Source organism: Carassius gibelio, chromosome B1 (assembly GCF_023724105.1).
Source record: "Carassius gibelio isolate Cgi1373 ecotype wild population from Czech Republic chromosome B1, carGib1.2-hapl.c, whole genome shotgun sequence".
Lineage (NCBI taxonomy): Eukaryota > Metazoa > Chordata > Actinopteri > Cypriniformes > Cyprinidae > Carassius > Carassius gibelio.
Genome location: NC_068396.1, coordinates 24,910,881 through 24,931,721, shown reverse-complemented (window position 1 = coordinate 24,931,721; position 20,841 = coordinate 24,910,881). Strand labels below are relative to the sequence as shown.

Sequence of the window (20,841 nt, the reverse complement as noted above, 5' to 3'; positions counted from 1 at the left end):
TTTAGAACTCAGAGAAAAGTGATGTCAGCGGAAATGGAATGTCATTTCAGTGGAAGAGGAAGTCATTAGATTATGATTACGAGGACAAGCTATTTTTTTCTTTGGAATAACGTGCACCAGTGAATCATTCACAAGAATGTGCATTAAGAAAGTAAATGTAGTGAAACAGATGAATGTGACTGTGTCCCAGTTTTATTAAATTGGTTTTTGCCTGTATTGCTGCAGTAAAAAAAAAAAAAAATGTCCAATGACTTGCACTATGCTAAACCCTACTCTATAACTAACTGATAATGTCAACAAAAACAATGTGAAGTAAAAAACTTATATACTAAAGCAATCATTGCATTTTAGCTCTTCTGTCGTGACTTGTGTATCAAGGGACTAGTAGCCAAGTGTTCCACATTGCATGTGTACTAGGTGAGCTACTGAGCAATTTACTACATCAGAAAAGCTATACTTGTGCAGCTGGTTATGTGAGGCAAGCACCAAAATGTATTATTTACAAATCATGCAGTACAGGAAAAGTGTTTTGAGCTCATAAGCATATACGATTATTAATCTGTATATTAATGTATGAAATTTGATGCCACATTGGAATTAAAATTCCAATTCGAAAAGTTGTGTTAATAATTATTGATTGGATGCTAGCTGGAGATCTGCAGTTCTCTGAAAGATCAATAGATGTGAAGAGCCATAGAGTTTCCTTTCTATCTGTTTTATCTGATCTGTTCTGTAATTATCTCTTCTCTGGAAAGCCAGTTACTTAATGTTGAGTACTGTGTGAGGCTTCTCGCTTAACTGCACAGACAGGAACTCCAACTTAAGTTTACCAACTTTAAATGAGATTGTACCATTAAATCAAGTCTGAAGACAGTGTTAAACTGCTGAAGTGTTTTACACCATTTTGTTGTGAACTGAAGGTAAGGGTGGGCTTATCAGATGAAAGTTTAGGCAGACTTTGTGTTGACAAAAAATCACAAAACTTTTGCATGTGGTCGTACATCGTCAGTGTCTGTATGATTTTGTCAAAAATTGTCTTGCTAACCTTTCAAAAAACAAACAAAAAACAACAACAACAACAAACAATGTATATAAAAATGAACAAACAATGAGATGCTTACAAACAGAGTGACACTGAATTTAAACAACATAATCATAACATGGATTTGTAATTGAATAAAGTACAGGAGTTTTAGCTAAAACGTGTCTAATTAGCAAACACGATGAGCTTATGCAGATTTTCGCTATCTGTCTGTTAATCATCTTTCCATTCTGACTGCCAAAACATTAATTCATCCATGCTATCCAGCAAGAAAATTCAACGATTTGCATATGCAAATATAAAGTTTGCAGAAATTCTGTGCTAAAACCCTCCTAATTACCCTTAGGTATTATTTCTTATTTCTTTGGGATACATGTTTGTTGCCAAAGCATCAAAGAAGAATGGACGTGTGCAGACACACTTACAGGCAGCACTTACTCAAACATGACACTGTTTGACCTGATGAGAAATTCATATCAACACTTGCGAGCATGTGGTCAAATTTCACATAGCGTTTAAAGCAAATATTTTTTTTTTCTGTTTTCAAAGTCTGTTCTCTGCCAGGTCTGGACCCAAGAACAAAAATACAACACAAAAGAGGGAGTGTTCAATAGCTGCTCCTGCTGTGTTAAAGCAATATGTGTTTTCAGATCAGTCTTAATGATGGAAAAGGGAAGCAGACAGAGACAGAAAACAAACAGAGACTCCAGGGTAGCTTGATGTGTTGACAATTGTTGAAAGGTCATGAAAATTGATAACTGCATTCTTGCCATGAGAGTGAATTAACTTTTCTATTTATATAGTATTTTGAGTAGCGTAGTTGTTTTCTTCCACCAATAAAAACCCCCACTTCATTACTATGTTTTGGACATGGTTCCATGGTATTATCGAACCTTTTGTACCATGACATTTTTTTTAAGTACTCAGGTTAATACAATTTAGTCATATTTTATAACCATGGACATGGTATATATCAAAGTACTATGACTTTACCACCTGATACATCACTGTACCATGGTACCACCACATTTTCCTATTCTTCACATTTTTACAGACACTTCATACTTTTATCCTGTATGAGTCATTTTTTTCATGACAAGACATGTACTGTCAAGTTCTGGATATGCCATGAGAAAGTAATGGGGTTATTTTGATGGAAAAGAGCATGTAGGTATATACAATATAATATTATTACTGCTCTCAAATTAACCTTTGCTTGCCACTTGCCACTGGAAAATGGGTCTTACACTTTAGATGTTATGCTGCATGTCAAAGATCATAAGGTGTAAGTGTGCTCAATAAACGGAACGTCCTCACTTGAACACTCACATTGCTTTTAACACAATTTCTTTTTTTCGAATAATCTTTTTCCATTCTTTCATATTTCATGAAGACGTGGCACAGCAATGAATCTATTTCATAGAGATATACTGGAGGTGTACAGTACTTTGTGCTCAGTAGAGCTGAACTGTCTGTAACTCTGTGAACTAGAAGTGACCAGAAAGAATTAAGAAGACTTTTGCCATCACTTATGGTGCCATCATTAAAAGCCAGATATCAGTGATTATTCATAACAAACTAAGAAATAATTAATCATACAATTACTTCTACTTTTTAACACTTAATTTTGAATTCTTGTCAAAACATTTTAAAGTGATTGGAATAATGTACTATAAATAATGCAAATGATGTGTCATTTTATACACAAGGAAATAGATTTTGCAGTAACCATGCCATGCAGTTTTGAGCCAATTATTTATGATGATTCTCTTGGACTACTGGATCAGCGCTACTATGGAACAAATTAATTCTCAATTATTAGAAGCAGGTTTCAACAACCCTCTGCAAACACAAAGTTTAACCCTTTATATGTTGAAATAAGTCTTGATACCATTAAGAAATAATAAAAATGCCCACCCCTCCCGACACTAATAACCTGCAGAGTGGTCTGAATTTAGATTACTGATTAAATTCCATCTGACATACCATTGCTTTGCATACATTTCTATAAGCCATTTCCTTATCAGCAATCTGCCTTTCCACAAGTGTATTTATATGCCTTTATTGTAACCTGAGTAATGAATAGATATTTTAATGCATACAAAGGTATGCACTAGAAAATTGATTCACCATAGGGTGATATATTTTGTAATAAAATCATTAACCATGTTAAAAGAGCATTTAAATACTTGCTCTAAATGTAAATAAATGACAATTATAAACCCTCAAATTGCATCCTGCAACTATTAAAACTTGAGAATACATGCTGGAGAATACATTAATTTTAATAAGCCAAACAGCTCCCTGCAGCTGAAAATGCAGTAATAGCATAATAGAATTTCACATTGAGCTAAAACTGCCACACAAATGAATGTCAGCACCAAGGACAGTGGCATTCAGCTGCTTACCCTCATTCAAGTGATCCAAGAAACCATGCAGTCATTTACGAACTCAGAGGAGATTGTAGAGATGTAGGCATCAACCAAGTACATCAATGTGAACTTGCTGTATATGGGATTAATATAAATTCATGAGACATGGAGGTAACCTTGTCACTATGATGTCAGTTAAATATAACAAAGAACAAATCAAAAAGGGGAAATTTACATGTAGATAAAATCTTACCTTGAGTTACAGACAAGCCATTTTCTTGTTAGACTAAGAAAATGTCCGTCATAAGGTTACATCTAAATAAATTAATTCTGCTTAATACAGAAATAATATGTAACATCATTAAATCATCCTAAATTTAAGGACTGGATAAGGTAAAGAATTGTTAATTTTGCAATGTATGCACATATGTAACACATGCAGACACACACAGAGGACAGCTATGCTCAGACTGGGTGGCTACTTCTGACAACAGTGACAGCAAGGGAAAGAGTAAAGTGGCAAATCCTTGACCCTCTTCTCTATATTTTACATTCTCCACTCACCACCTGGGATTTAAGTCTGAAAGAGCATAAGTGTACATGTATGATTGAGCCTGTTTTGTGTATTTAAAGGAACAGTTCACCCCAAAAATGAAAATCTGCTAGAAATGTACTAACCCTCAGGCCATCCAAGAAATAGATAATGCTTATTTCTGTAACAATTTCACTGAAGGTGAGTAGAAGATGAACCCAAGCACAGTTTTATTAAGCAGAGTGTAATCCAAAATACAAACAAATACTTGATTTTAACAAACTATTTGAAACTTGACTTAGAATAGACTTGACTTGGCATGGCATGAACAGACTTGACCAGAGACAGACTTAGCATAAGCAGAAACACAATTCACCAACAGCAGGTTACACGGTTCAAAGCTAGGGAAAGAACAAAGACCAAATGAGGGCTATTTATATCAAACAATGATGGTCACATGACAAGAACCAAGAAACATGACACATGACTAAGACAACCAATGAGAACATGACACATGAACCAAGGAACCAATCAGAACATAACACACTGACAAGGGTAGCACATGACATGATCACATGACAAACCAAGAAACTAAACTAAAAGCATGAATGCCAACACAAGCAAACCCCCCCCCCCCCTTAAAAATTTTTTTTTTTCCAAATTTCCAGGAGGGTGTCGAAGCAGTGATGGTCCAGGGGGCAGGATGGAGGGCTAGGCCCGTGGAAGGGAGCCGGAACGGGATCATAGAGTAGAGGCAGGCTTGAATCAGTGGTTGGCCTGGACCAGGGAACACTGGCAGACAATGGAACAGTGGAGGACCTGTGCCAAGAAGCAGAGGCAGACCATACAGCAGTGGACCAGGAGACCACCAGGTCAGATCCAGGGTGGAGCAGGAAGCCAGGGCGGAGCCAGCAGAACTGATGACCAACAGGTCACAACTGGTGGAGCAGGAAGCCAGGGCTTAGCCGGTGGTACTGAAGACACACACAGTAGAACAGACCGGGCCAAAGACCCCGACGGTGGAGCAGATGACCACTTGAGTGGAGTTGATGGCACAGGGAATTACCACGGTAAATCAGGCAGGACTGGAACACAGAGCATAGAGAGGTTAACAACTGCCTCTACGTCCGTAACAGGACAAGCAGATAGTTAATGAATGGACCTCGTGGCAGTGACAGGACAGGCAAAGAGTTCATGGACAGCCTTAAATGGCTGTAGATGGACATACTATGAGTTCATGGACGGCCTCCTTGACCATGACAGGACAAGCAGAGAGTTCATGAGTGGAAGCCACCTCAGGAGGTTCTGCTCCAGAAGGCGCCACCTACAGAAAAAGGTAAGGTAATTAGTATTGTAACTAATTACTTTTGAAATAAAGTAATCAGAACAGTAACGTGAAAAGTAGGTTTAATCAGTCATCAGTAACTTGCCCAACACTGGTCATGTAGCAATTACAAACACTCAACACAGATCAAGCAGATTCAAGTGGAGTTGAAGCATTGCAATTTCAGCAGCAAGCACGTGCAATAAAAAAACGCAGCCCTGTCTGTGTGAATAAGAAGTTGGAGAGTTATAAAAGGTTTAATATGAGCATGATGAAGAACTGTGGGTATTGATCTGAACAATAAGGAGAGGAAGTGTGAGTGACATGATGAACTTCCACACAGAACAGCTCATGCATATAACATGTAGTCTCTGCCTGAGTTCACAAAATCAGTCAAACAGCTCACACAATCACTGGGATAAAGAGAACCTTATTTCCAAACTGACCAATTAGAGGTATAACAGTCTTTTTAGACAGTCTTAATTTGGCTTTGGCTGAATATAGATGAGGATGCAGAATTTATTTGAGGCATTACTCATGACCTCATAATATCCAGTTGGCAGTGCAGCAATGTTTATGGCAGAAGGATTTTATTCATTTATTCAAATTTGTTACAATAAATGGAATGCATTTCAGATATTGAGTTATTGTGATTTGGCCTGAGAAAAATGTGCTTTGCCAATTGTCATTGCTTTGCAATATACCTACATAAAGCTTGATTACTTCTGACATATTTTTCAGTGAGTGCACACTGAACTGAATTCTGATCCTTACAGTCCAGCATCATGAATATGCCAATAAATATTCTTGCTGCAAGAAGATCAGCAATCAACCATTTCAAATTATCAGCCAGCAAACCTGGGGCAAAATCACACCGAGTCTGGTGCTTTCCAATCAACTCCATGCCGCTAACATGGTAAGGACTTAAAATAACCAGACTAGGTCCTTCTGATTCCCATCTGTGACTTCCTATAATTATATTCTTAATTATATCAGTGAATTACCTGCTCATTTTTGATATGCAATTAAACAAAGGCATGACTTTGGACAAAAAAAAGGAGACAAAAGACTCAAAGAGCAAATTTATGTATCAAAAAATTGAAATATTGACATATATTAATTCTATGGCCTTATAATTTACCATAAAGGTGCAATAAAATCTAAAAATAAATACTGGCAGTTTTATGGAATTTCTCAGACCCAAGTTACCAGTCCCAGTGGGAACATGCAAAAGTGTTCCCTTTGACATTATTTCTCTCTTCCTCTCTCCCATCTTCTCTTTCATTCTCTATGCTGTCATCACCCATTAACTTGCAAGAAAAGGAGAGATACAACAAACTCACACAAGGGTCTGATTCCATGCCTGCTCTCTCAATCATTAAAATGTCTCTCTTTTTCACACATTGCCCTTGTCAATCCTCCAGAGCTTTCTAATGAACTGGTTATTCATATCTACCCCTACTTCTATGCTGCTGCTTTCATCTCAGCTTATTCTTACTGATCATTACTGTGCATCAGGCTAATAATATGCATGCATCTCATTCGCATGACATTTGTGATTTTGGAAAAGTAACATGTCCTTCAAAACAACAGCAGAGAAGTTTTAGTGAGCATCCAGGTGGAAGTTTCTGTGCCATATATAACAGACTAGCAATGAGGGACAGCAGTCTCAGTAGGGCAATGTCTATTAACTTCAAGGCAAACTGTGTATCCTGATGAGTTTCATCTGTTGCTGTCAATGTAAAATGGACAAGACAGGTAAAGGGTACCAGGATCCAAAATTTAAGCATTTGAAAACTCAAAAATCTCCTGATGTGAAATGAGATCATTCGCCAAGGGTGGGGAAAATTGTGTGCATGACGCAGCAGTTGGTTAATATATAATATAATATAATATAATATAATATAATATAATATAATATAATATAATATAATATAATATAATATAATATAATATAATATAATATAATATAATAATTATATATTATATTATATTATATTATATTATATTATATTATATTCGCTGAATGCTGCCTCCGAAGGCCTCCGAGTTTTTGGATGCAGCCCTAGTTTTCCTTCATGTTTGATTGTGTCATTCTGTTCACCTGTGTTCCATTAATTAGCCTCAAGTGCCTCCCTACGTAAGCTCTAGTCTGTTCAGTTTGTCTTTGTCTGGTGTTAACATCATTTTGTACCTCCGTGTTGTGTGCTGCATGTGTTTCCTGTTTGCCCTGTGTTACCTGCTATTTAGTTCATTAAAGATTGTAAAGTTCCTCGCTCCAACACAGTAGCACCGTGACAGTAACATTAATCAAAGGATTACATAAATAAAAAATAATCAATACATTTGTTACATTATTTATTATTTTTTGTTAACATTAGTAAATAAAATTACAAATTTTAATTTGTTTGTTTTATAATATTAACATATAAAGCTTTGATATGAATAATGTTTTAGTAAATGCTGATGTTAACATCAAGATTAATAAATGCTTTAGAACCAGAAGTATGTATAATAGTTTGTGTTAACTAATGTAGCTAACTAATGTTAACAAATTGAATATTATTGAACATTTTTAAATTCAAAATCAATTCAAAAAGTCTTAAATCCGATATAACATGATAAAAATTAAATAAATAATAATATGAATAAATTATTAAATTATAATTAAATTATAATAAAATTTAGCATCTCTTTAAAGACAATTAGATTGAAAATAATGAAAGCCGTGCCACAGTGAAAGAAAAAATATATATTCTTTGAGGAAAAAGCTTTCTTCTTTTTCTCTTGCTGCTCTGTGATGAACATGTTGACAGGTTTTGTGAGAGGTGCCTATGAACTGTGGTGCATGATAAGCCATTTCAGCTACTGAACATCAAGAGGACATTCTGACCTGTTATCCTCCAAGACATAAACATGACAGCCTTTCCCTCCCATCTCTCCTTCTCTCTAACTCACATCAGCCATCTGTCTTAAGCTGATTTAGCTTACTAACAGCCAGTCTCACTTATATCAAAATCTGTCCAGCAGCAAACTGCAACAACAAAGGACAATTTATGTTATTAGATCTGCCTTCAGTCTTTAGCATTTTCATGGGAGACACTAACTAAAGATTCTCTGAAATAATATATATGCATAGATCATCTCACATTGTTCCCTCACAAATTCCTTTAGGAGTGACTTTATTTACTGTAAGTTGATTTGGATGAAGTGTAAACTACATAAAATATTTAATTCATTGACTATATTACCCAATAATACATTGTATAAAACAGTCCAATAACTGTCATTGCTGCAATGAAATTCAATTGTAGTAAATCCTGCTGTTGAGGCCAATTACAATTCCCACTGTGCACCCGCTGACTAGAGAATTAAAATCAAACCCGCCACAGTGTCTAGTGGCATCTGACTGTGTGGGCCTGTAAATGACACACACACACCCTTGTACACTTGCCTTTGTAGCTGTCATCAGTTACTGTGACGTGCAATCACAGTGTTTCTAGAATGATTTTCTACGATCTTTCAATCAATCCTCATATGTGTTTCCCTGTACTCAAAACCCATGTTTCTACTTGCCTTTCCCACTTTCCCCCCTTTTTTCATCGTTTCCTCATTTTCAGTAATTTTCTTAGTGTTTTTGAGCTGAGACATATTATTAAATTTGCAGATGGTTCTGTGATTGTGTCTGTCCTCACTGAGTCAGATGGGAGTCATGGTGCAGTGCGAGACAGTTTTATTCAGTGGTGTGATGCTTCATTTTTAAACGTTAGTGCTTCTAAAACAAAAGAGATGTTCACTGACTTCCGTAAGAAGAACTTTGTACCTTTGCTGCCTGCCATCATTAAGAGACATCAGGTAGAAGTAGTCAAAGAATACAAATATTTAGGCTCTGTGTTTGATGATGAATTAAAGTTTGAAGCATTTAGAATGTTACAAAAATGTTTCAAACAAATGTTTCACAGGCATATTAATCAGCATAATCCATTCTGGACACTGATAATAATAAGAATCATTGTTACTAATAACTGAGCATTGATAATAATAGAGAAGCAAATCAGTAGATTAGATTTGATATGATATAATATGATTTCTGAAGGATCATGTGACAATGAAGACTGGAGCAACGATGCTGATAATTCAGCTTTTCCGTCACAAGAATATATTTTACTTTAAAACATGTTAAAATGGAAAATTGTTCTTTAAAATTAATAATATTTAATTGTATTTCATAATATTGCTGTTTTTAATCTATTTTGATCAAATAAATGCAACCTTGCTGAACGTAAGAGACGTTTCAAAAACATCTGAATTATTCCAAACTTTTGATGAAAACTTTGTGTAAATGTCTTTCAAAAATAAATAAATATATATATATATGATGCTCACATATTTTTTATCACTGCAAAATGCTTTAAAAAAAACTAACAAAGAACAAAGAAACAGCAACCACAGATGATATCAGTATTAAACTGATATCTCAGATTTCTACAAGACTGTTCATGTACTGGAACTGTGCATTTGGTAGCTTGACATGATTTTACATTTGTATTACTCAAGTGTGAATGAAACATGGGACGAGGGAAGAAAGGAAGGATAAACTCAAGGTAATGATGTGGATCACTCACACACACACACACACACACACACACACACACACACACACACACACACACACACTCACACACGCTTCAATTAAACAGACACAAGTGTGGCCCAAGGGGAACCTGTAATGATCACAAGCCAGGAAGACTCAATACAAATCAGCTTTGAGAAGAGCAGAGCCTGAGGGTCAGCTTCTGCTGCTCTTAACAGCATTGAATTGTAGGCCCGCCTACAACTTACACACGCAAACAGAAACGGAGCAAGAGAAAGCCAACGCAGTCAGATAGGTGTGTATCACAAAATCGATTGTTGAAAAAATCATACACATAAATCCGTTCAACAAACACAAGCATAATATGTGTCACACACAAAGGCACTATATTCAGCAGCATGAATAGATATGTGCACACACAGCCACAAATGTCCACCTCAAGTGCCCAGCAACAAAAACTCTTAGAATTACACTGTTCATCTGAAGAGAAATGCTGAGCACTCAAAACAATCAATATTTTCCATCTTTTATCAAGGTGCAGCATGCAGAATTTAATAGAATATGTATTTAGATTCCAGTTTAATTCCAGAGTTTTCATTTAATTTAAACTTGACAAAAAGGATGTTAAATAACTGCAATAAACGTTTAACTATAAGGAAAGTTTATATTTTGAATTGACAAAGCCTTGTTTGAAATGTCAAAAAGTCTTTAAGTTTGGAGATTTTATAGCCATGCATTACAGACAAACACCTATATCTGTTTGAAACAGGATCTGAACCATATAAAGAGGGACAGGAAAATCAGATACTTTTTTTTTTAATTGGTCAAATAAAATCACTAAATCTACCTCAACACATTATACTGTATATATTATACGGTAAAAACAGACGATAGTTATTTTCTTTGCCCAATACTCCGATTTATCACTCAAATTAAATACCAGCTTTCACTCAGTCGACATTAAAAGCATTATTTAATGTCATCAAAGTTTACATAAGAATTAACCTTTGCAATCTCATATCTGCGTTCTTATTATATCTAAAGTCTGTTATTTAGCTCCAGTAACTTGCCCAACTTAATACTGCAGACATGTGACAACCACTACTCAATCACTGGAATATCAGCACATGAATTTTCTTTTTTTCATTTGTAGACTAATTTCACTTCAAGCTGAGCAAATATGTCACATGCTAACCTCATTAGCATATTTCATTTTCTAATGTTAAATAAAAATATGTCCCTTTGCTTCACTGTTAAAAAAAATAATAATAAAATGTCAAGAGCAGCATTTCACTTGGGACCTCTGATAGGTCAGAGAAGAGCATCAGTCATCTCGACCACTGACTTACCATATATATTTTTAATCAGATTTAGTGGATTAAATATTATGGGTACAAAAGCTCAAACTGGCAATATGTTATTCATGTAAATGCTATAATTTGCATTTATTCAGCATTCAGCAGATGCTCTTAACCAAAGAGATTTACAAATGAGGCACAGAATGCTCTTTTTCATTTTGGTAGCTTTTAAAATTAGTTAATTCAATAGCAAACAATGTAATAATATGTTTTATTTTTATAGCATCTTTCAAGAACCCAAGGACATGTTAAACAATAATATAAGTGGCAAGCAAAGTACACCAGACAGTCAAGAACCCAAGGACATTTAACAAAATAATACAAACCATTAGCAAAAAAAAAAAAAAAAAAAAAAAAACAGACAATCCGAGGGCACATTCAGACAAACAAATATTGACAACAAATATCTACAGTTAAACATCAAGGGGACACACAAACATATGATGAATAAACACCAATTACATCAAGAAGGTGGTCATATGTCATATGAACAGAAGTTGAGCAATAGAGAAGCAGAGAGGTAAATGATTTATTTAGAGAACAAAGTGAATAGATGAGACCTAAACGTCTGGAGAGAGAAGGCAGCACCAACATTATGGGGCAGCTTGTTCCATCAAGAGACATGTTTGAAATGGAATTTGCTGTACAGAAAAAGTTCCTTTTTACAGTCATCATATTATGTAGGAAACACACATTACCAAACCAAACTGACATAAAGTCCATAAATCCTATGTGTTAGTACAACTCAAGTAAATATGACACTGTTATGTGATTTTGTGCCTATTCAAACAGTATAGCCTAATTATTGTGTGTACCTGCATTAATATAGAGTAATGCCATTTACCATAGCAACAACATACTGGTTCTCTTAACAAAATGTCCTTACAGTCTGAATGAACTGATACTGTAGTTAATCTTTTCAGATCAAGGTGAGTTAAAGTAATTTAGCAGCCTCTGCCACATGGCACTTTTTTAAAAAGTGGCCTGGAGTTTATTTGCCAAACTCTTTAACGGGACCCATGACCACCTCTCTGACCTCTCTGATGGGTCTCTCACAAAATCATTGATTAGTTCCTCTCCATTGCAGTCTATCATGCATTCTCTGCAGTGTGTTGACAAATTACAAGTGTGTTCTCTCTCTCTCTCTCTCTCTCTCACACACACACACACACACACACACACACACACACACACACACACACACTGAACGTATTAGACATACATTTGAGACATAATGGCAATGCTACAGGCTAATCAAATCTAATTTTATATATTGCTTTGAACATGCAATTGAAAAAATAAATAAAAAATAAAACAAAAATTACCAGTTGCAAACAGGGAGTATACCAAATTATTTGTAGGCTAATATATTAAAATGAGAACAGATGCAAGTTCAATATTTTATATCTTAATAAAGAAGGAGAATTTATTTAAATGGAAGGTAAAACACATTTGGTAGAAATATGCACATTGTGATTGATACCCAGCCTGTTGAAAATATGCTGAAATCTTTGGGGCGGGAAACTAGCCTGTATTATTGATTAACTGTTTTGAGCTTAGTAGACTTAAGTTTAACACTTAGGCTACTTGTCCAATCAATCTCAAAGTTAATAAAAAAACATTTAAAGCAATGTTCGAGAAACATTGTGAGGAAAACAGCTGTATAAGCCTATTGACTGACAGGTTTTCACATTATTTAAAGCCACAATGACATTGTTACAACAGTGACACCCAGTGACACCCAGTGAGCAAAGATGCCGTAAGCTACAGTTTCATCAGTTCACCGTCCTTTTCCAAATCTTAACAACGTTATTCTTGAAAACGCCTAGTGATATAAATGTATTTTCCTCTCTGAATACATGACATGTAATGCCCATCGCATGTTTGCCCTAGTTACCGCTCTTGTTGTCTGTCTGAAATTCATAAAATCTCGCTCTGATCTGATTTAACATGTTCACTGTGACAGAGAACGGCGCTGAACGGTAGTACGGTACTTCAGCAGTCGGTAGTTCTCTCCAGGGGCGGGGCGGCGCTCCATCAGTTTAATGCTCTCAGCACGTGGATAGTTGAGTCCCGGCGGTGTTTCGCTCGGGTGGATGCTGAGAGAGACGCCCGCGAGAGGACGAGCAGCTCGCACGGATGTAAGAGAAGGTGATGCTTACTTCAAACTCACCACGGGATGGGTCTCTTTTTCAAAGACGCAACCAAATGAGCCGTAAGAGGAATTGTGCGGACAAGAAAAAGACGCGAACGGGATTAAATTAAGAACACAAGGTAAGAAGAAACATAGAGGAACCTGCAAATAACTTATAGTGAAATTAAGAGAGAGAGAGAGATAGTAGGCTATTCGCGAAGACGCGCGTGGACGATTTATCGGACAGCAAAGCCTTTTCTAAATCAATATGCATAACTTAAGCTTTGCAAGCGAAGTGGACACTTACATTGACATTGGTTTAACATCCTCTGGGAATTCTACAAGTCGCTATTCTCCGGTCACCATTATAGGGCTCGCGGGGCTGGTGAGCTTCCTCATCTTGTTTACAATAGTGGGGAATGTGCTGGTCGTTATCGCCGTTTTAACGAGCAGAGCGCTCAAGCCAGCACAAAACCTTTTTCTCGTGTCTCTGGCCAGTGCGGACATTCTGGTGGCCACCCTGATCATCCCTTTCTCTCTGGCCAATGAATTAATGGGCTACTGGTTTTTTGGGAAAGTTTGGTGTGATATCTATCTTGCGCTAGATGTTCTTTTCTGCACATCTTCTATTGTTCACCTGTGTGCTATAAGTCTGGACAGGTACTGGTCTGTCACGCAGGCGGTCGAGTATAACTTGAAGAGGACGCCTCGCAGGGTAAAGGGCATGATTGTGGTGGTATGGTTGATTGCGGCTGTGATCTCCTTCCCACCGCTCATCTCCATGGACCGGAATAACGAGGGTGACAGCAGCGAACCACAATGCCAGCTGAACAACCACACGTGGTACATCCTGTATTCCAGCATCGGGTCGTTCTTTGCCCCGTGTGTCATCATGATCCTTGTTTACATCCGAATCTACCAGGTGGCAAAGACGAGGACCCGAAATATGTCTGAAAAGCGGCGTGATCCGGACGGCGGGTCAGGGACGCCACGGCTGGAGAACGGCTTGAGCCGTGAGGATTCTAGGCGGGAAAACGGGCACTGTGCCTCGCCGCCACCAGGGGAACGCAAACCAGGCGAGGATGACCCAGATGCCGAGCTGGAGGACAGCAGCTCGTCTGATGAGAAGGCCAAGCGGACGCAAAACGAGACGGCGCCCTCGAGAAAAGACCGCCGGCCCAGCCGCAAGAACAGCTCCAGCTCCAAGCATTCTAGCCGGAAGTCCCGAGCCAGCAGCAAGACCCTGGACTTGTTTTCCTCCCGCAGAAAAAGGAGGAACACCATTTCGAGAAAAAAGATTTCCCAGGCACGAGAGAAGCGGTTCACCTTCGTGCTGGCTGTGGTCATGGGGGTGTTCGTGGTCTGCTGGTTTCCGTTCTTCTTTAGCTACAGCCTGTATGGGATCTGCCGGGAGCCCTGTGCCATCCATGACACCCTTTTCAAGTTTTTCTTCTGGATCGGTTACTGCAACAGCTCCCTCAATCCCGTCATCTACACCATCTTCAACCAGGACTTCCGGCGAGCTTTTCAGAAGATCCTGTGCAAGTCCTGGAAGAGGTCTTTTTAGAGAACAGCATGCAGCATCCAGTGCCATGAACAGTTGGTTGACAAGGAAAAGACGTTTTCAAAAACACCACTGCCCCTCTCTTTTTGCATTGACAATCTGTACACAACAATGAGATTGATATTTTTTCTTACTTCATTGTGTAATGCTCTTTATGAGCCTCTGAGGACAACAGACGCTGGTCACATAGGTGGTACCAAATGCTTAAAAAAAAAAAAAACACCTGAATTGGGAAGCACTGCACTGCATTAGAGGAAGCAGGCTTATCTTTATTATGGCTGCTGGCACTCTGAAGTTATCAAGAGATATTTTTATGATGAGTTTGCACATATGGCTTGTGTCATTGTGACTAGAGAGCTATGTAACATGAAAGGCAGTCTCCTTTTATATGGTAACAAAAAAAAAAGACTAACAAGAGAAGTGAATTACCAAAATGTGTGCTGTTTCTGTCCAGCGGAGAGATACAAAACGGACCCTGTTGGTTAGGGAGTATGAGAAGGTTGTCACCGGATGACAGATGGAAGAAGAGTGTTGTCCTGATGTGCTTGGGTATTGCATCCTAAGGGGGGAAAGCCCTTACTGATCAGAGCTATATTACAAACTGTTATAACTGTCCTTCAGTGAAATGAATCACTGTACTGCTGCTCTCTAACATGCCATAACAAGTATACAGAAGAAGTGTTTACTGGACTAGACTTAAGAGAAACTGTAAGTGGTTTTACGGTGATGATAATAAATAACGATACATTTATTTATCTACAGGATTTATTTATCAGATAATGACTATTTAAGCTTTGTGGCTATGCTTGTAAAGTGTATCCCATTTGTTCAAAATATCATAGTGATATAATGCAAATATAATATATATAAGGCTGTTGTACATTTTTAAAAGCAAAACAACTTTTTTGGGGGGTTGTTTTTGTATATTATGAAACATCTGTCTTTATGGATGTTGGGCTTCTCTCCCTTTTTATTCCATATACTTGTGATATCTCCAAAATGACTGACAGGTCACTACAAGCACAGCTGATGATCAAACAGAAAATGAACAAATAAATGGATTGTACTTCTCTTGGATTCGCTTTTTACTGTGAACGGGGTGTAGACTTTATATTTTACTCTTCATGTCTGTAAAGTGGGCTTATCATAATTAGAAATGACTGTGATTAAATATTGTTTTGAGGTTTTGTCATTTTGCAGGTACAATACTCCATTCAGCAGAGAACGGAACAAAATAAAGGGAGAATCTGAACTAATTGAATGTAATTGTCCCAGACAGTTTGCAACAGTTGGAATGATGTTCACATTGATGCTTCAACGTGACTCAAATGATTATGCAGTGCTGCACAGTATTGTTAGTTCAACATTCTGGCACACATAGTTAAACACTGTTAACCATAGAGGGGAAAATACAGAAAACAAAAGAACAGGTCTTTAATTTAGTGGATATCATAAGAAATACAATTGTAGGAAAATAACACATTTAGATACTGTAACTTTGTCAAATCTGTGGCCCTAAAGAAGAGAATGCATGCCTATAATAGAGCAATTCAGAAATCATTATTGAGAAAAATATCATTTTAGATATTGTAAACAGATGATTTTTCAAATAGACAGATAAATAAATATATTCTTGGGGTTACAGCTTTCAGTTCACAGCGTCTCTGCTTGTAAAATTCAAATAGATCAGGAGCAGCTGCTGACTTTCTGTGATCACAGGGCTTGTAAGGATTGTTTTTATCTACTTTAGGTTACGTAAGCCCTTATTGATGATAACTGTTTAGTGGCATTGGGTGCACTTTTGAATTGTTTATACTCAAACTAATTTCTAACTCCATAACGTACCACATCCCTATCTTAATGTTTGTGTTTCCTGCAAAATAGCAATATTCTGGGATTGTAAACAAATCAATTCCATTCTAAAGTGTGACTGAGAATCTAAAGCCGATTCTAAAGCAAAATAAAACACTGATTTTCAGAGAGCTGGTTCAGAACTGAAGAGTAGAAATTGAGTTTCTATTCAAATCATTCAAAGGTTCTTGTAAAAGAGAAATGAACAAGGAATCTGTCTTCACCCACACTGATTCCATGAGATATTTAACACCATTGTTCGCCCCAGAGTGAGTCCAAGACAGATAAAGGCTGAGAAACTTCACTGTCAGTCAGAGAATGAGTAGTGCAACTGAAGCAGTCTCCTCGTGAATTTTCTTTTCTTTTTTTTTCTTTTTTTTTGATCCTGCTGGATGATGGTTTCCACTTTGACCAGAGCTATGAGGAAAATAAATTGAGTTCGACATACTTACACATTCAAAATCTTAAACATTCACTCATTATTCACCCCACTGGAAGGACGTCTTGGTGATAGAACTGTCAAGTTTTATATTTTATAATTGGTTCATTTTTTTCTTTATTATTTTTTTATTTTCTTTTTTTGAAAGAGGAGGAGATAAAATGATTTGTTTCACCATCATACTGAACAGATTACATTACACTGACGCCTTTACAAGCTTTCATGAAAATACTTGTAATTGATTCAAAATCGTTATGTCATGTTCCACCACAAACCTTTACTAACGCATTCAGTGTCAAAAGCTTTGCTTAATGTTATGTAGCTGAGATTAGTTTAGACAGAGAACAACACACCTTCAAGCTTTTCTGAACAGTATTCATTATTATTCTATTGTTTTCTACTGGGCTCTGAATGTTTTGTCAAAACCACATAGAGGAGAGATGAGGAGAGGAGAGGTTAATAAATAATTGTGCCTTTGGTGCTGTGTTACTGTTAGTGCAGTCCAAGCTCTAGGAGGTTCAGAGGGGGAAGCCTTTGACCGATGTAAATGATTTGATTCTGCTTTTAGCGGTGGCTGTGCTGGGAATGAGAACATGAAGCTTAAAACATTTCTGCTTTCTTGCCTGTCAATTAGAACTGCCATATGTCAAAGAATCGAAAATGATTAACTCTATATAGACTTTATTTTGCTCTGTGGTGGATTCAGTAGCATCCTTTTTCATTATTCAATAAAACTACTCTGATGGCATATTGCATTTCTTCATCTGAGATTGAACAATCTAGCTTGTGTTGGTTTCGTCTAGCTGATGCTTTTGTCTGAGCAATTCATCTGCCTATTTGCACCTAGTGGAAACAAGGTGCTAATCGTATTTATTTACACTTGATGCAAACACTTTTTTTTTAACACAACATAAATAACACGTTATTTCTTTTAAACCTGACTGCATCTTTTTTTTTTATCAAGGATTTACTAGTCATTATTTATAGTTTATTATTTAGGTTATATTGCAAGTAGTGATCGACCGATATTGATTTTTTATAACCGATACCGATACCGATTATTTGCATGTTTATGTACCCGATAACCGATATGCAGAACCGATATTTATTTACTGTTATACTTCTGTTTCTGACAATTATTACAACACAAATGAGCTGAAAAAAAACATTTTATTTATAACAATCACTCCTTCCTTGCATACAAAAAAAACTTTATATTTATACACAAATAAATAGAGGGGTCTGAGTCCAAAAAATTTAAGTGCACTGTGCAAGTGCAAGTGTCTTTGTTTTAAAATAAAAGCTTTGATGAGGTAAAAAAATAAAAACGGGTAAAAAAATAAAGCACAAAAATGATTCTAACATATTGGTGGGGGCGGGAGGGCTATTTAGGAGTGCATAGCTATTTAGTAGTGTAACTTAATACTCCCAGTTAAGCAGAACTAGGTTTTAGTGTAGAAAACAGAGTCTTTCAGTATTCTGCCCTGTAAGCCTGCTTGCTTCCTTCAAAAATTTCATGCAGTGGCCGTGCTTGAGGCTTCCTGATCATCAACCCAGTCAGGTGCTGAGCAATATGAACGAACTTTTATCCCGAGACTATATAAAATTAAACAGCACTTGTCAGTTGGCATTTTATGATCTAGATTCAATCTAACGTTAGATCATGAAATGCCAACTGACAAAGTGCTGTTTGACTATAATTTAATCAACCGCGATCGCGCATGGAGATAATAAATAATTAATTTCCACAAAGCGGTATATGTATATGTGTATTAGCGAAATAATTGTTATGTAGTAAATGATAATATAATCTAGTGTGTTTAAACAAGATAATCTTGTCAAAAGTTTCATTCAGTGGCATTGCTTGAGGCTTCCTGATCATCAACCCAGTCAGGTGCTGAGCAATATGAACGAACTTTTTTTCCCGAGACTATATAAAGTTAAACAGCACTTGTCAGTTGGCATTTTATGATCTAAATTTAATCTAATGTTTAATCATGAAATGCCAACTGACAAAGTGCTGTTTGATTATAACTTAATCAACCGCGATCGCGCATGGAGATAATAAATAATTAATTTCCACAAAGCGGTAGGCTATATTTATATGTGTATTAGCGAAATATTTGTTATGTAGTAAATTAAAATATAATCTAGGGTGTTTAAACAAGATAATCTTGTCAAAAGTTTCATTCAGAGGCCGTGCTTAAGCCTCCAGATCATCCGTCAGTTGCTAAGCAATATGAACAAACTTTCTCTTCTAGACTAATGGTGAGCAAATACAACAGATAGAGAATTAAATTCAACGCTTTTCAGAATCAGAATCAGAATCAGAATGAGCTTTATTGCCAGGTATGTTTACACATAGCGTACGAGGAATTTGTTTTCGTGACAGAAGCTCCGCAGTACAACAGAATAACAGCGACAGAACATAAAACACATAATAAAAGAATAAAAAAAACATTTTTTTTATTTTCAACATGCACTCATTCATGTCTGTTTTATTTAATTCATTTAAAGATACGTCTTTATTGGAGCAGGACATGACGAACACTACGTAACTCGATGAGTTCGTCTCAATTGTTTAGAAACAAGCTGCATAAATTAACTATATCAGGAATTTATGTCTCAGATCTCATTTGTGCATGTCTGTTATGTTAAATTAAGTTGATTAATTAAAGCAAACCAAGTAGAACATATACTTTACCTGTGCACTGAGTTGTTGTTGACTGATCACCTCAGACGCCCGGGCTGCAATGGCGGAAATCTCAAAACGGCCACAAGATGGCGCCGTAAATCGGCGAATCCGATATTACAAAACCGATACCCGATTATGGAAAAATGCTTAAATATCGGGAAAAAATATCGGTAAACCGATACATCGGTCGATCACTAATTGCAAGCCTCCCAGTTCTACTGTTCATTTTCTCTAAAGTCTTAACCTTAGCCGACCCTAACAGTGTCTATTGCTGCTCATTTTGCAAGGTTCAATTTGCTGTAAGTTCAGAGATACGTATCTTCATGCCAGGTTAAGTAAAGGATGCTTGAGTATTTATGGCCTTTTGGCTTGAATGGCTCTTTGACCTCGCTGAATAACAGACCGCTCTTTTCTTCTGTTGATTCACTGTTTCCAATAATATGCTTTAGTGATGTAGTGATCCTATTTAGCACTTAATAATGTTCACAAATGCCTAGTAATCACAGTGTGATAATAGAAATTCCAATGTTGGTATTTTGTTAAACAGTTAGAAATTAGCACTTCAGTCAACAAAACAACATGGAGCATTGATTTAGCATTGACATTGAGCTTTTCAAACAGTAGAGCTGTGTCACAAGCAATGCCAAGGTCATGGGTTTGATTTCCAGAGAATGCATGGCAAAAATGTATAGCTTGAATGCAATGATGTTTTGGATGAACTTGTCCGCCACATTAACATTTCGAAATCAAATCGGTAATGACTTCATGTCAGCTGCAGAACTTTACTTGGGAATCAAACCAAGCCAAGTGAACCTAGTCTGGTTGTTGCTATAGAGACTAGTGTGATGAATTGATTTGTCACCAAACCTGACTGATTCATGGGATTTAAAAAGAAAGCCAAAGCCTAAATATCCTGTGACTCATGGCATGAGGTTT

The 20,841-nt window shown here is 36.8% G+C and overlaps 1 protein-coding gene and 1 long non-coding RNA gene across 3 annotated transcripts in view; one reads left to right on the top strand and one right to left on the bottom strand.

The window, feature by feature from the left end:
• Positions 1–4,159: 4,159 nt before the first annotated feature.
• LOC127948442 (uncharacterized) overlaps positions 4,160–20,841 on the bottom strand; it is a 37,616-nt gene continuing 20,934 nt past the window's right edge. For both annotated transcript variants that reach the window (XR_008152072.1, XR_008152073.1), the window contains 2 exons: positions 5,175–5,270; positions 4,160–5,031 (listed from right to left, as the gene is read on the bottom strand). This is a non-coding gene — a long non-coding RNA (uncharacterized LOC127948442). The remainder of the gene's footprint in view (positions 5,032–5,174; positions 5,271–20,841) is intronic.
• Positions 13,299–16,181, top strand: LOC127948440 (alpha-2C adrenergic receptor-like). Its single transcript, XM_052544876.1, has one exon. The coding sequence runs from the start codon at positions 13,625–13,627 to the stop codon at positions 14,921–14,923; it is 1,299 nt and encodes a 432-aa protein (XP_052400836.1). The 5' UTR covers positions 13,299–13,624; the 3' UTR covers positions 14,924–16,181.